General features: G+C 37.8%; 1 protein-coding gene across 1 annotated transcript in view; it reads left to right on the top strand.

Annotated features, from left to right (window-relative positions):
* Nucleotides 1-17632, top strand: part of LOC111816545 (triadin-like) — a 114772-nt gene that overhangs the window by 11462 nt on the left and 85678 nt on the right. The window contains exons 3-7 of the mRNA XM_023714215.1: nt 475-504; nt 1213-1230; nt 6358-6384; nt 7222-7248; nt 12734-12781. Coding sequence (XP_023569983.1) covers nt 1230; nt 6358-6384; nt 7222-7248; nt 12734-12781 — 103 coding nt within the window. The 5' untranslated portion in view covers nt 475-504; nt 1213-1229. The remainder of the gene's footprint in view (nt 1-474; nt 505-1212; nt 1231-6357; nt 6385-7221; nt 7249-12733; nt 12782-17632) is intronic.

Raw genomic sequence — 17632 nt, 5'->3', positions numbered from 1 at the left:
CAGTAGCCTGTGAGCAGTACCAACTTAATGCTTTTCCATCACAATGAGAAGAATTAAGTATCTTTCCTGGAAGCACATTGGTTATTCCGAGAAAGCACTACGCAGTCACTTGAGCTGATCCTGAGCCACAGACGTCTTTGTGGAAGCACTGTGGACACTTGCTCAGTGTGGCTTGCTATTGAGCGTGGGTGTCTTGGGTAGGCGTGACCAGAGCCCTATGCAGACTATATGCGTGTGTTTTCTTACATTTTGTTTTTACGTTTCATACTTCAAAACATTTCCACTTCTGGTCTGATTTAGAAACTCATCCTTTTGCAAGTGGTAGTTTCTCTTAGGCTTTATATTTGAGAAATATTTCATACGATAATTCATTTAGCTAAAACTTACCTCAGTGTTTATGAAAATTTTTTATGAGATACTCTGTTGTTGATGTATCATATGTGTTTTATCAGTAATTTATCTTTGTATTTTCAGATGCCAAGAAAATAAAAACACCTACAGAAGGTACTGGAAATATTTATTTTTCTATCTTGTGTATGATAAGCTCTTAAGTGGCATTGTTCTTAAAGGATCAGCATAAAAGAAAATCTAGACATAGGAGAGATGAAAAAAGAAGAGTGTCCAATTTTTTTCTGATGATATTGTCAGTTATATAATATTGACAGCAATAAAAATTACTTCATGCTTTTGCTTTTTATAGTAAATTGTTTTCAAAGAAATGTTTGCTTTCTGAGCAATAGAACAATGCTAACTACTTACCTAACAGTTAACTACTGACCTAACTAAGTGATGCACACTTAGTTAAGTTGGGTTCGTCAGCGTCAATTAGGAACTGAAGTACTTTCTGAAATTCTGAATGGAATCCTAACCTATTTGGCAAGAATGGGCTGTGTTTTCTGCCCATGTTCACAATTTTCTGGGCAAAATGATTAGCTGTCTGAATATGCACATTGAAGAAGACTATGACCAGCAAATACTTGACAATCTTCAAAGGTCCAATTTTAGCTCAATTCATTGTTAGATAATGTCTGTCCATAAAGGTATGAAGCTGTCTGTAATGCCCAGCAGTGCAGTAGGTCAGAGCCGTACTCTTTGTCAGGAGAGAGTACACAGAAAGGTTAGAGTGCTTGTAGTCTAATCCCGCACAGGTAGCAAGGTTTACCTCTAAGTGTTTTAAGAGCAATGGCTTTCTGTTTTTATTTCTTTCAACAGAAGAACCCAAGGGAAAAAGTAAGAAACACACGCAATGCCCATCTGTGTACAGCTTTGCTCTCTAACACAATTACTGGTCTCCTGGTTTATTTAGGGCTGCAGCGTTGACTCTCTTTTTCCCATGTTTTATGTATGTGGAGTCTGTTTCTTATTGTTTTGTCGGAATGAAGAATATACAACTCTCCGGGGCAGAGAACCCTGGAGGGAAAGCATGCGCTCTTAAAGCCCTTTTCATAACTCATGCAAGCATCTAATAATACCTTCCGCAGGCTCGTGCCAAAAGTATAACTGTGCTCCATTAGCCCACAAGGCCTTGTGCCAGAGTAAACATGGTCCTTACGATCCAGGTAGCTCTCAGTTCTGAGAAAATATGCACAGAATCCTTTCCAGGTTAGTTTCATTGTCTATACTATGATCCTCCCTCTTAAATTCTATAAATATTTCGACATGTTCAAGTGACGTAGGACCTTTTCTCTGTAATATGACTTTCCCCTATAAAGACTGAGCTTTGCGTAATGCAAAGGATCCACGTCTGAGGCTTCACCACATGATTAAACTGGTTTGTTGGCAATTCAATAGCAAGCAGTGCCTTAGGGTTGTGGCTCTTACAACTATGTACTCTCCTTGCAAGGAAAAAGAAGATGTATTTAGCAAATACACATTTTAAAAACAAACAATTTATCTTTACTCCATTAGCTAGTAAAATTAGTGCATTTCCAGACTGTGGTGATTTTTAAGTTCCCAAAGGTATTAAAGACATTTATTTTAAAGTATATACACCAGTTTTTTAAAAAAAAATGTTTTTACTCTACAAAAAGTTAAGACCCTGAGATATTCTATGCCATAAAAATGCTATAAAATGTCCTTTGCAAAAAAAAATCATGAAATTATGCTAAAAGCCAGCCAGAGGGAGCAATTTATCTGTGGAGAAGGACGTGTTCGTTGAGCCCTGGATTTATGCGTGTGCACAGCTGCTGATGGGTTTTGGCACTGCATAAACCCTTGCACCAGCGGGCGAGTGGCAGATGACTGGAGATTTGAAAAATGTTATTAAATAATATATCTATAACCTGAAGGTGCTCAGTTTATTGCAGTTTATACGATTTAGCAGCTCCTGCAGACATTACGGCACAGCTCCTTAGCAATCTGCAGGGCATTAATGTGCTTAATGAGTAAACGTGTGTTCTCAGGCTCGCCTCCCGACCCAGCTGCTTCTCTCCTCAAGCAGCTCTGTGGCGTCTGTTTAGGCAGTGGCTGCAGAAGAGCCCGTTTTCTTCAAAGCAAATTTTCTTTCCAGCCAGCTCACTCACTCTGATTTGTTAGCTGCACTGACGTTTATTATTTTTCTTATGTTTCTGAATTTGTTTGCTTGGTTGCTCTGTCTTTAAGATTACCACCTTTGATTCCGCACCATTACCTAATGTTTTCCTTCTTCTGTTTTAGGCAACATGACTTAAAAGAGTATAATTTCCAGTTTAAAAGTGCAACCACTATGGAAATCAGTGCACAGATTGTACAAAACAGTAAACCTGGAAATCGCAAGGGACCCACTTAGTCTCTTTCTAGGTATTTTTTTCCCCAGAGTTAGAGACATCAGGCTACACGAATATGTGCAGCCCACTTAGGACAGCTGAGTGTTGGAAGAAGCCTGTAAGCTCGTAACAGAGGACTAAAGGACAAGTGGTATTTACACACAATGAGGCACCACTCTGTCATAAATAAAGGTAAACTTGAATCATTTGTAAGGAAATGAGTGCAAATTGAAGTATATATGAAATAAATCAGACACACAAGATTAAGTAACACATATTTTCCTTATATGAGAAACAGGATTTATAAATAAAGAGCAAAGTAAAGATAGATAATGGAAGTAGACAGATCTCTATCCAGGGAGGAACAAGTCAAGAGTAGGAGGAAGAGAGGAGAAAAGGAATGGAAAAAGGAATTAAGACGTGTTATGCACCTATTCCAAATCCACGCAAGGAATGTAGAGGCTATGTGTGGTACACATACACTGATACGTGATACATAATACATACTAGTTATGACGTACATATGCCCTGGTAAGGGTTACAGATGAAAAAGCACTTAAACCATTCTCCTACATGTTTAAAAATTTTTTTCCATAATTTTATTGAGAAATAAATAGCAATGAGACAGTTCCAAATCAAATTGGTAGGACAGTTCCAATAATTAACACATTGCATACTGCCCTCCTAGTGGTTATTTGGTGTACAAGATGTAGACATGATATCCTACTTACAAACACTATTAGAACAAATCCCTCTATTCCTTGAGTTAAGAGAATGTAGCTATATATCTATCCTAACCATTTTGAATACACAGATACAAAATGGTCATTCATCTATATCCCTTTTTCTTGTTTAGTTCCTTCATTTAAATAGTATAGGTGTGTGAACTCAGCAAAATATTCCAAAATAGTCTGGTAGTCCATAACAGTACTGGGTCTTCCACTTGACTGCCAATGTCAGAGCTGTTGACCTGAGTCCCCTACAGCTCAGCATAACAGCATGGCTTTATTTCTTGTACTTTATTTTCATACTTTTCTGCTGGATGGTTAAGACAAAGATAAAGCACATTTTGCAAATTTCTTTAATCAAAGTTTCTTCAAAATTAAAAAAACAAAAAAGGCAATTCAAGCAATCACTCATAAGCATGAATTGGCAGCTGCAGTAGAACCTAAAGATAACTTGTTGATGACAAGGGTGGGCTCACTCAGTCTCATGGTGTGTTCCGTAATGCAGGCCCCTGTGCCACCCTCTTGGCTGTCACTGCAGATTGGCACAGGTGCAGCTTTCCTTACATTCGGCTTTCTAATACCTTCATGAAACCTTTAACTTGAAGCTCTTACATAGCTGATGCTCGGTTTTGGTCGGGACTGAAATCTGTTCCCATTATCTTTCTTTGTAATTGCCATTGCTTTAGAAGCGTCTACCAGTAAAACCAGGTGGACTGGCACGTACCTGATATCTCCCCAGTTTCAGCTGAGGCAGGGGGATCTGGCGTTCAAGGATAACGTGGGCAGCAGAGTGACATCCCACCTCACAGCTTGTCTTTTTAAATGTATTTGGTACAGGGTCTTGCTACACAGCTGGGACTCATAGTGATCCTCCTGTTTTCAGTGTCCCCAGGACTGGGATTACAGGAGTGCACTACCATGCCCAGTCTTCAAGTCTTTTTAAAATTTACTTAGAATTTTTCTTCTAATTGAAGCATTTTACTCAGTATTTATTTACACAATTACTCCTCATTTCGTAGACAACATTTAGTAATGTTTTCCTTACATTTCATTTTTATTTATTTATTTTTTTCTGTATTTTAGAGAAGGGTCTACAGGGTGTTCAGGGTCTCACTACTAGATCAGACTCATAGTGATTCTTCTGTTTACAGCATCCCAAGTGCTGGGATTACAGGCACGCGCCACCATGCCCAGTCTCAATTGCTACCTCAGCATACCCTGGGGGCAGGGCCGGCATGGCAAGCCCAGAGATCGAAACCCTGGCCCAAGCACCTGCTTGCAGGCCCTTTAACACACTGAGCTATTTGGCCTGCCCTTATATTTAATTTTAGCTAAAGGGTTTTTTTTTTTCCCACCTATGACACTTGGTCAAGCTAGTTATTTTACTTGTCTTACTAATACTGCATGTAATCTTCAAAGTGAAATATTTTATTGTACTTACATAACTAGAAGCCTGATAAGTAAAATTAGGAGATCAATGCAATGACCACGAATATTCTGCAACACTTTATACCTCTAAAATGTAGATTAGAGATTTCTTTCAGCATAAATATCACCTAGTTTTCAAAATATTCACCAAATGAAAGTTTTAAAAGTTTCCTGTTTCCTTTTCCTCAACTAACAGCTAGTAATGTTTAAATAACAGCATTTTTTGAAAATATTCTCTTGACTTGACAAGTTTATGGAGTCAAAATAGATAAAGATAGAAATGCAGATAATAGCATTTCATACAAAATCATTGCCTGCACTTCAGTGGAAATTATACTCAATGAATTGTAAGCCTCAGCTTCCTCTTGCGGCTAGAGTGACGCTTCCTTTCAAACAATTTGGACCAAAAGGGGATTCCTAGAAAAAAGCTGGCTGCAGAGAGTTCCATAAGGAGCATGTGTCCTAAAAGCAACGCAAGCATGTCTTGCTTCTGCCTTTGTTTCCTTGGCTCCCGGCCTCTGATTTGCCTTTTAAAAAACCCTTTGTCTTGGCTAAATAAATCTCTCTCGCTTTTTAAAATTTTTTTTGTATTTTAGGGAAGGGTCTACAGGGTGTTCATGGTCTCACTACTAGTTCAGACTCATAACGATCTGCCTGTTTACAGCCTCCCAAGAGCTGCAATTACAGGCGCGCACCACCACGCCCAGTCTCAATAGCCATCTCAGGGCTGGGGAGATGGCTCAGTGGCATAAGCGCTTCCCTGGCAAGCACAAGGGCCTGAGTTCAATCCTCTGTTCCACCAAAAAGAAAAAAAAAAAATAGCCATCTCAGTGTAACCCCAGGAGCGGGGCCAGTACAGCATAAATATCTCTTCCATGTAAGAAAGTTCTTGTGAAAACTCCATATGAGATCAGTACATCTCTGTCTGCCTGAGAATTACTTTGAAATAGCTTCAGTAATTTTGTCTTATATTATTTTTCATCCCAAATTTATTGAGTATTGATTTAAAATAGTGAGTTAAAATGTTTCCACCTTGTATAGAGTTTTTTCTTATTTTTATGATCTCTTATTCATGGAAAAAATATGAATTTCTCTAATATTAAAACATTTTGATGGTGTCCTATTAGGGTATTCCCAAAGCAAAAGGAAGGGTAGAATTATTTTTATTACCTAGTCTTGATCTTCTGGCAACAATCTAGCCTTGGAACATGTGGATTTGTTTCTGCTAAACCAAGGCATGCATGCTGTGTGTAAAATTAACGTGACCTTAGTAATGTTAACACTGATAATATGTTTCAGAAGAGGAAAAGAAAGAGAAACACGTGGAGCCAGGTAATTGTTTTAAAGTTTCTTTACTTTCTTAATTGCATGACTTTACTTCACTTACAACTGAATAGTGAGTTATGAGTGAATAGTATGAAATGCTGACTGCTTCCTCTTTTTCTTCCCTGTTACAGTGAAGTCACCCAAGAAGGAGCAGTCAGGTGAGCAAGGCCATGTCGCTGACTCTTTCTATGTGACAGCCCGTTAGTGCAGTAGCCACGGCACCCATGGGTGTGCAAAGCAGTGGCAGCAAAGGGCGGCCATGTGTTTTTTGTGTTCTGGAAGCGCACTTGTACCATCCACCCTTCACCTTCACGGTGGCTCCAACTGAACTTCGAGTAGGAATGTTCTGCCTACTTTGTGCGGGGAAGCACTGAGGCAAGTGGCCCCCAGCGTGCACTCGCAGTGTGCACGGGCAAAAGCTAGGGAAGAGCGCTCATTGTGGAATCACGAGAGGACACAAAGTCACCACAGGTGTAATCAGGTTTAAGAGACCACATAGCTGAACACTGCTGCCTAGCAGTGAGCATCACCAAGTATAAGCTGTGTGAAATTGTTCCTCTCAGGATGGGAGTACCGTACAGTAACTTAAAAATAATTAGTTATATTTGAAAACTTGAACAATTGACATCTCAAATTCGTTCTATTCAAACATTTTATGAAATTTAAGGAACATGTATTTGCCTGAATAGATAAGTAACCATGATTCTTAGAGAACTTAAAATAGAAAGCAGAATGAATGGCTCATCAATAAGCCTTCTAGGTTCACGTACAATGCAGGAAGAGCACCTCTTTAACACTGTGGTTACTGGACTAGAAACGGGGTAGAGCAAAGAAAAAATTGTAGGGTTTCATTATCCCTTTTTCATATCAACTGTTCTTTGCTTTCCAACAACACACATAATGTTTAAAATAGCTAAATTAACCTTAAGTATCTTGTTTGAAAGATAAGTAGCCTTACAGTTAATGTAGAACTTGTTCCTTCTCATCCTTAACAGCTCCAAGCGAAAAGCAAGCAAAAGCAAGTACGTTCAGCACATGTTGTTAAAGGCGTGTCCACTTGAAGTTCTGCTTTAGACTTCACTCATGCGGAGTTTGATGCTGGCTTGTTGACTGTTTCCCGTGTGGCATTTGTTGTGTTGAGCATCTTTGTGTTTTTGTGAAGTAATTCTTAGGAAAATGTACCTATGGAGACTTCATCATAAATTTTCATTCTGGCAAGTTATAACCCACGTTTGAATGGCTTAGAGCTTTGTCTGCTGACTTGCAGAATGTGCACTCTCCTCAGTTCTTGCAGCACACTCCCACCGGTACGCCTCACTGTCCTAGTGATTCATCACAATCGAAGCAGCAAACGTTATTTGTTTGCTGGAAAGTGACATCTCTAATAAGATGTGTCCTCCCCCAAATTTCATAAACTGCTAATCTAATGCCATGGTTTCCTTGTAAGGTTTATAGGATCACACTATGTAACACTGACTAAAAATTACAACTATGATGTCATTTATGGCAATGTTAGCCTTGACAACATGAGAAAAATGTTGATTTCATTGTTGAGTTTCCTTAATCTGAAGAAGTACCGGACAGATTGTCATCAACAAAAATTATTCAAGCATAATGGAAAGTGTTTTATACAGAAGATATGCAATTAATTTTTAATCTTTATGTAGGAGTTATGGTCAAATCTCAGTTGCATACATGACAAAATGCATTTATCATTTCTTTTTAAGATAAATAGTACAAATAAATGAGAAACATTTACTGTTTGGCTCTTTGAGACACAGCATGTCAGTGTTAGATATTTGATAAAAAGACAACTTATTTAGTGGCTTGGTAGAATTATTACAGGAATATTATAATTGAAATTGTTCACATAGATATTGAGAACTTTAAGAGAGGTTTAGCATGCACATAAAATTCTATCCATGTTTCTGTGGTTTTATTTGAAATTAAATGTAAAGCTAATTTTAATTCTATATGGTGGATTATTCAGTGTGCAAGTACTTAATCTGAAGAAATGAATAATCAAGAAAATGCATAAAACAAAATGATAATTTTTCATGACTAGTAGAGAATTTTGATAGCAAATTACTGTAAAAATTAGCATTTTCTTACTTAAAATGTGACATACAGATAAAAATATTCATCTGAGATAAAATGATCCTGTATGTTCTGTCATCTACAAAATGCAGGGCATAATCAGCTTTTGAGGAGATCAGCATATTTTGGAGGAAATTAGCAAATTAAATCACTGAATCATTTAAACCCAAAGTAAAAGTTTCCGAAGTTGATATTCAGCTCCCTGTGAAGCTGGACACTTGGTTTTGGAATGCACATTACTTTGCAACAAGAAATTAATTAGGAATGATTTATAAACTATTTAAAATCTCTGATAGCACTGTGATCAACTATTTCTCCAACTACGAACAAATTTTTCCTTTAAGCACTGAAATCTTTCTTCTCCCTGCCATAATGCAGCCTCAACATACCTAATTTTTATTGATCACTCTCCATGGGTGGCTTCCCATACAGAGGGTAGCAACAGAGAGGCTGATGATATGATCAATCATTTCCAGAAAAGAACATGTCAGAGAAGCAAATCATTTTAGTATAGAGAATTTCCAGAATTTAATGTCATCAGTAGTGAATCTTTCAAAAGGGGCACATTAAGCATTGTTTCCTAAGCAGGTCTGATACTCCTGCCTCCCCCCGCTTGTTAGTGAGCTCTCAGCCAATCAACCCTGTCAGGACCTTGGACAGCGCCACCCATTCACTCACATCTGAGGGCTATTTTCCATCTTCCCAATGCACAAGTAGTCTGTGGCTACTTTTACTTTTCAGCAGAAAATCAACCACGGACAAAGACTAAAAGGCTAGTCATTTTTAATTGTGAGTCTAAATTTCTATCAAATTTCAACGATAAGGCATTTTTCTACCCGTCATTTTAATGCTGCACAAAGTGGGTGCTCATGCCCCAAGCCTGAGGGTTGTCATACTTAATCATACTTCAGAGTCTAACTGCATAAGCACATATCAGTGAGCTGATTTACTGATGCATACCAGTATCTTCCGGGAAAAATCAGTATGCAGAAATAAGGAATAAAGTCCTCTTGAATTTATGTAGTTATGCAACATTAAAAAATATTTTTTTTCTTTTCAAAGTTTTATTGATAAACATATAGCAATGAGACAGTTTCAAATCAAATCAAAAGTACAGTTTCAACAAATAATACACTGCATATATTCTTCTTAGTGGTTAATTGCTGTACAAGATGCAGACTTGTGATCCTACTTACAAACACCATTAGAAAAAATCATTCTATTCATTAAGAGAATAAAAAATATTTTAGAACAATGTATGTTAGCAAAATGGAGCTCTGTTGGACTCAGCTGAAATATAGTGATATAGAGATCTTTTGGGGAAAGGTATACAGAAGAGAGAGAGAGAGAGAGAGAGAGAGAGAGAGAGAGAGAGAGAGAGACTCTGGGATGGCCATTTTCTTAGTGGAGCAAAGGGCCAAGATTCAGAGCAAGCAAACCTTTTATCAGTACCAAGCAGAGCTAGGTGGGGTAGCAGCAGAGTGCGTGGGAAGAGGAGCTTTGCAGGCATGGTTGTGAGGGGAAACAGCATGCTCTTGCATCAAGTACAAAGGCCTCCGATCAGTGATTCAGCAGATAACTCAGTGTACACAAGGCTGGTAGCTGTACTGCTGTGAAGGTGTAATTCTTTTCGAGTCCCATGGCCTCAGATGAAATGTCCTCTCTTGTCTTAGCCCTGGAATTTCACAGGGTCTTGCTTAAGCCTCCATTCCAGCCATCATCAGGGAGGACAATTCTCACCTCTGCCAGTCCCCATCACATTCTTTTGGCCAATTAAGGAGACATCTGCTTATATACAGAAAGCTCTGTGTATCTCACAGAGATAATAGGTTTGTAGTAAAGGTAAGGTAGAGATGGAGGCCAGGCACTTCATTTCTCATGGGAGCATGGCTTGGTGACCTCCCATCATATAGGTCTGAACTAGAACACCTAATGTCCAACTGGAATATCTACAGCCTATGTTGCACACACGTATGGCCATATAGTACAGTGAGGATCATCTTGCTTTAGTACATCTGCTCAGAGCAATTGTAACCAGGACCTACTTTCCCTCACTCAGCCTAGATTATGACTTATAGTATCACTATCTATATTGGAGTTGCCAGCAAATACTCTGAACAGTACTGATGTAACACTAGAGAGAGGCATTCTGGGAGGCTTAAGTGCCAGGAAACTAGGTAGTGAGGGACCGACTTAACTGTATGGAAAAAGGTGCTTGTTATTGAAAACTATGTGTGGGCCCAGTGTTCACATCCTGGGTGCCAGCCCCGAATTGAAAACTAGTATGCTTCGCAGCCCAAGAATGTTCACCAGGCTGGGCACTAAAGGAACCAATTAAACAGATGAACACTAGTAGAAGCAGGTTCTAAGACGGACTTAGATATGAGGAAGCAGGATGGGTGTCAAAGGAAGAGATTTCTGTATTGGGAAAGTAACATAATTAACACAACACCAAAGTACTGAAAAGTATGACTATTCAAAGACTGGCACTTGTCCAGAGTCTTTGTGGTAAATTGAGCTCCTAATATTATATTTTAAAATTCAGTATAGTATTGGTGTAGCAAAAAGACAAATTCTCTAATGGAACAGGAAAAAGAGAGATCTAAAAATACACCCTACTTGAGCAAATATCTGCCATGAGAAATAATAGTCTTTTCATATACAGAATGGAGAGATTATTTTAAAATGTTGCTGATGCAGAGTTCATTACTAAACTTGTAATTTAATGCTACTGTCTATAATTCCAAAATATCAATTCCAGATGGTACAGGGACTAAAAGAGTAAAAGCAAGACATGGCAATATTTTTGAAAGCACAGAAAAATATTTTTTCACTTTTTCTTGAGTATGAGATTTTTATTTTTAAGAGTGAAGAAAACAAATATGATACAGAATTTCAAAATAAGGTGATAGGAAATTAACAATAGTTATCTTATTGTATATTGTTATTTTCAAAGTAATTGATCAGATACAAGATATTAATCAAAGATCAAGTTACACAATTGATCAAATAATATAAGCATTAACTATTCTTTTCAATGAACTAATAGAAATTAGTAGTACAATCATATATATGCATATATATGTATATATTCTTCCTTCAATTCTCCTTTTTCCCATCTCAGTTGTTCTTTCCTTTTGAGCAGTTTCTCTCCTTTTCACAAGGACTTCACCAGATAAATACCATATTTTTCCCCAAAATTTAGGTTCATGTAAGAGGTGGATATGAGCATTTCCATTGCTCCATATGACTAACACCAAAACAGTGATTGCATTTCTATCAACTTGGTACATGTGAAGTGCAATTATACTGTAATTTTTACATAGACTTCCATTATTGACTAGAATTTGAACATCTTTAGATATGTTTTCAGGCCATTTGCATTTTCTCTTTTTAAAGCTTCCTTATATATTTTCTTTAGTTTTATTCCTATTTCTCTATCAAATTTGTTATCTTGGAGTTATCTATTTTTGTTATTAGGTTTTTTTTTTACTTATCTGTATTATAAATATATTTGTCAACTGTATGATTTGCTCTTTATTTCTCTATAGGCTGTCCATTGGTAAACTAAAGGTTTTAATCTTAATACACTAAAATATACCAGCATTTTAGTCCACAGCTAGAATTTCTTTGAGAGAGTCTTTCAAACTTTACATATACTGCATCTATTGAGATGATCATGTGGTTTTTGCCTTTGGCTTCCATCATGGTGTATTACATTTATTGATTTGAGTGTGTTGAACCATCTCTGCATTCCTGGGTTGAATCCTACTTGGTCATTCCATATGATCTCCTTGATGATTTGCTGCATTCTGTTCATTAGTATTCTCTTCAGGATTTTTTAAACACATGCTGTGACTCAGAAATTTTAACTTCTAAGGAAATTCTTGCACAAGCGCACAAGGCAACATGCACATGAGTAAATACTGAAGCATTCTGTATCAAACAAAATAAAATGTGTGACCAAATATCCATTGATGAGGAAATATATGCAAATCATATAGTATATACAATAGAATACTACACAGCAATTAAAGATTACGTGAACAAAGACAGACTTTTCCATGCTTTTCCCTAAAATTTATGTATCACTTAAAATTTGGCAGTAAACTGGCACATTACTATACCACTGTACTTTGTGGAATAACACATCATTTTTATTGTCATTTTTAGATAATTGTGATACACAATTTGAGTGTCACAGAATTATACTTTGAAAGAATTTCTGTACTGTTATACAGGGAAGTTAATTTACTAGAAAAGTACAAATACATTGCTCATGGAGTTCACACTCGCTTTGCCTAGAAGCTGCGCGTGGCTCATCTTCTGCTGTGACAGTTACGGCAATGTGTGCCATCGACTGAGTGTCCGTAACCCCGTTTCTCATTGCTTTAACATCTGAACTTACAGAGCCTGAACGAGCCAAGGAAGAGGCAGCCGCTGCGTCCACCAAAAAAGGTAAATGTAGCCTAAAGAAAAGGGTGTCGTGACTATACGTCTATGGTAAAGTTTCTTAACTTATTGTGTTATAGAACAGCTTTATTTATTAGTTTACTATTTCATTGATACGAAGATAATCTCCCAAGATTAGTCATATTTACATAAACAAGGCATCATTTTTAATGTTCTTGCACTAATAGTTCTATTTCTTTAGGGCCATAAGCTGACATAAGCATTAGCAGTCAAATTTCAGGTCAGGTTGTGAAGAGTTGTGGCACCGCGCCTGCTTAAACTCAGCCTGGCTCCATCCGACGAAGCTCACTTGAAAATGTTTGCTCCGTAGAAGAATTTCTGTGAAATGAGAAAATGTGTTCCGTAAGATGCTGACCCTGGTTCACTTTTGCCTTTAGAACCATCATGCAGTTAGGATCTGATCAGTATTTATCCATAAACAGAGGTTACAGGCATAGCTAAATGTAAAGGCCCTGGGTTCGAGTCCTATTGTGGCAAAAATAAAGAGGCAAATAAATAAAAAGTAAAGAAGACAATCATAACAAGTATATATTTAACATACATTCTGCACACCTATTCTTGTATGCATATTCCAAAATCAGAGCTTACCATGTTCTTTTAAAAACTCGATCACTGCATATACTATAAAAGAAAACATATATGAGAATGGTAGAAAGACATAGAATATATATGACACCTACCTATGTGCTAAATTTTAAATTACATATAAAAATATAAATTATATTACTTAATACATATATGGGAAAACAAGAAAAATTAAAAGATTCTTACAGTAAAATATAAATACTACTGTGAGGTAGTAGAATAAATAGTTATTCAAATTAATAGCTATCATCTTTTGAATAAAGCTCTATTATTCTGAAGATATATGGTTTAGAATAAAATCACTGTCATGTCATTTCTTTTCCTAATAGTCTAATATCTGTGATATAATTTTGGACACAAATAATCAGAATAAAAGTGTGTTGTTGCTATTATCTTACCGTAAGCAGTAGTCATGAATATATTAGAAGCTCATTACTAATACATCTTCTGACATATCTTCTATTTTAATGTCATATTCTGGATTTGACATTCCTCAAAAGTATAAGTGGAAAGGGAATAAAATCTAGTTTCTTCAAGATGGTTAATTCATGGGATGAATCCTACCTCTAATTTGAATACACCAAATATTGTGAAGTTCATCTTATTTTGTTTAGTGAAATTCTGTATCATTTGTAATTTTTCTGTGTTAAAACTACTTTGTACTCTCTTTAAAAAATAACAAAATATTTTTAAAAAGTTAAAAATGGTTAATTCCCAGGCTGGAGTTATAGCTCTGTGGCATAGTTTCTGCCTGGGAAGAGTGAGGTTATGTCCCAGGACAAAAAAAAAAAAAAAAAAAAAAAATCAGGGGGACGTGGTTAATTCCATGGTATCCTGAAAAGGCCAAGTAAGGATCATAATGTGGGGCCCGAGAGGAATTAATCCAGGCATAGATACTTGCAACAATCAACTAGGAACCATACTCAATGCCAGGGCATTGACATAAGTTGAAAGGAAGAACAAAAGTGAGGCCAAATTGTGTCCAAATGCTGTGGCCAAAGATGGAACCAGCACAGTGTCCAAAAGACAGTGCAAGGCTATCTTTTGAGATTAGACTTAAAATACCAAACCTGAGGAATCTATGGCTGTAGAAACCAGTCTGGAAACATTGAAAACCAAAGACTGAATGTCTGGAAGTTGATTCATGCACAGACAGAACCCCTTTCAGCCTGGGTATTTAGGATTTAGGATATAGCTACATACACACATATTTTGGGGTTCAGTCAGGTCAGTTGGAGATGACAATGAGATGAGACTGAAACTGAACCATCAAATGATTGAACTCACCGGAGTCTTCCACTAGGAAAGGAGCAAGTTTGGAGTACTGCCAAGTGTGTAGGTTGGGATTAACCAGGCTGCCTTGCTCTGCTCTGTAGAAGGAAGGAGAGAATCGATCTGGTCGTAAACTTAAAACATTGGAACCAACAACTTAGTCTCCAGTTCATCTTATATTGCGCATATCTCACACATCAATTCTTACCCTAAATCTTCTTCCACATATTGATTTTCCCTATTCCTATAGTGCATCAAGAACAAAGCTATCACAGATGTTTTGAAACTCAGGAAGGGATTTACCAATTTGATAAATTATAAACAAAAATTAAAGACCTCTTTACTTTCGGCCACTGCTCTGTCCATTTCTGATACACGCTCCCTCAGACCATTTTTGTCATGGATTTAGTATCCAGCTCCAAAACCATCACACAGCGAACTTCACAGCATTTCCACCTCCAGTCTTCCACAAGAATTAGAAAACAGAGAGGGTATTCTTCTGCCTAAGATAATGGAAAATTGTCCTGCTAAGTCTTTTTTTTTTTTTTTTTTTTTTTGTGGAACCAGGGATTAAGCTTACTTATTCTACTGAGCCATGTCCCCGGCCCCTGTCCTGCTAAGTGTTGAACTAGGACCTATGTTTGATATTAAGTCAAAATGATTGATTTTTTTTTTTTTTGGGCGGGGAGATTATTTAAACATCCAGAGTTAAAGAACAATTCAAGGGCTGGCCAAATAGCTCAGTACATTAAAGTGCCTACAAGCAGGCACAGGGGCCAGGGGCTCAATCCCCCGGCCTGCTGTGCCAGCCCCGTCCTCTGGACATGCTGAGACAGCAGTTGAGACTGGGTGTGGTGGCGCATGCCTGTAATCCCAGCACTTGGGAAGCTGTGAACAGGCGGATCACTACCAGTCCGATATAGTAGTGAGAACCTGAACACCCTGTAGACCCTTCCCTAAAATACAAAAAAAGAAAAATTCATATTTTAACATAATTGCATTGTACTAATTTAGACATAGCATAAATTGTTTTATCTTAATGTTACTTTTAATTTGTATTTACTTGGGAAATACATATAGTCAGTTATCCATATAATATTATTTATTATAATGCACTTTGCTGTTTTTTATTCATTTTTTTCTTTCATACAATGTGTATTTGTGAATAATATAATACATGTAAAATCAAGGAAAAATATGAGTTACATGAGTTAATATCATTCTGAAGCAATTAAAATACTGGAAAATATGATGTTTATTATGTCACTAAGTTGACCTCAATCTTGTGTCAACAGAAAGCATTCTATATAGCTACACTTCCAGGCTGAAAACTATAAGTTAGATAAATTTAAATAAAGCAACAGAAATGTTTAAAAATTATGTTTACCTGGGAAAAATCAAAAGGTTTAGTATACATAGCAACCTTAGAGTTAAGCCTTAAATAATAGAGACAGTTTTGCTATGTGATGAAGTATTAGGAAGCTGAGATGCTATCTTGGACCTTGGTAACAAGGGAAGCCAGCCTTAAGAATTTCCAGGATATATTATGAGGAACAGAAAGCCCTTCAGCAAGAGTCGCACCTGCCCAGCCAAAGCATTCATCCTTATCCTAGATACGCTGGTGGCTGGTGGCTTGCTACCCAAAGGACCGTTTCAGTCCTGACATAGCTCACATGTCCAGTGGCTTTCACCCTGCTGTCGCTTCACTAAGCCTCTGACATTCGGTTACTGTGACAATCTATTCTTAGTTCTCCCATATTGTTACAGTTTGGGGTTTTGCAAGAGGAAGAATACAATACAGGACATATATTTTTCAAGATTATTTATAGTAGTCACCCAAGGAGTCACATACAAAGAGAACAGGAAATCTGTCTATGCACTAAAGACCAAAAAAAATCAATCTGAGGGCCTGGATCCCACTGTAACGTCCTGTGTGAGTTCAGCTGAAGACCTAGAGCCCAAAACAATGCCTTTCATAAGCCCAACTGGAGGTCTAGAGCCCACAGCAATGTCTCATGCAGGCCTAATTCATGGATCTGTGCTGGAAAGGCCCAAAGGTTGGGGTGGAAGTTAGAAAATCTGTGGCAGCAGGCTGAAGGACCTGCACTGGAGCCAGGAGACAATGCTCAAAGGGCGAACCAGGCTCCTGTGAAAAGCACCACAGCCATCCTCAGCAGTATTGAGGTCCAAGGCTCCTCCAGTGATGAGGAAAGCTGATTCCCATCAGGAAAGCCAATGCAACAAGCTTCTCCAGGAGGCTGAGCAGTGCACCATCTTCCCATCTGAAGCCAGGAAGCGATGCTCAAGATGAGAACCAGAACTCCCCCAAAGTGAGCCACAGCCATTCCCAGCAACAGCAAGATCCGGAGCTCCTCCTCCAGTGCCAACAGCCCCTCCTCCTTCTCATCAGTAAAGCCAGCATGACAAGCTGCACCGCCCATCAGAACCTGCAGCTTTTAGCAGCTCAGCGGCCTCTCCAGCAGCATCCCTCACAGCTTCTCCTCTCCAGTTCTGTCTCTTATGCTGCTGGCAACAGTCCTCGGCTGAGCCTCCACACCCAGCCCCATGCTAGTGCCGTTCCACTGAGTGTAGCAAGTTGACCCCCAGATGACATCCACCACACATCGCTTCTGCCTGGATTTATAACTTTCTTGGACTTATTTTACCTTGCTGACCCTTCCTGCCTGGTGTTCCCCAGATGCCAGAGCCAGCTCTGATCTTCTTTTCTTTTTTTAAAATTAATTTTATTGAGAAAGAAATAGCAATGAGACAGTTTCAAAAACAGGTTGATAGGACGGTTACAATAATTAATACATTATATATGATTGTCTTTGTAGTAGTTATTCAGAGTACCAGATGCAGACACGATATCTTGTCTAAACACTTGTAGTACAAATCTTTCTCATTGAACTAAGAGAAAGTAGCTGTATCTCTATCCTATTTTGTATATACAGATATATATTTTTTCACTACAAAAGG

Source organism: Octodon degus, unplaced genomic scaffold (genome assembly GCF_000260255.1).
Source record: "Octodon degus isolate 3935 unplaced genomic scaffold, OctDeg1.0 scaffold00034, whole genome shotgun sequence".
NCBI classification, from domain to species: domain Eukaryota; kingdom Metazoa; phylum Chordata; class Mammalia; order Rodentia; family Octodontidae; genus Octodon; species Octodon degus.
This window is presented reverse-complemented; position numbering and strand designations above follow the sequence as displayed.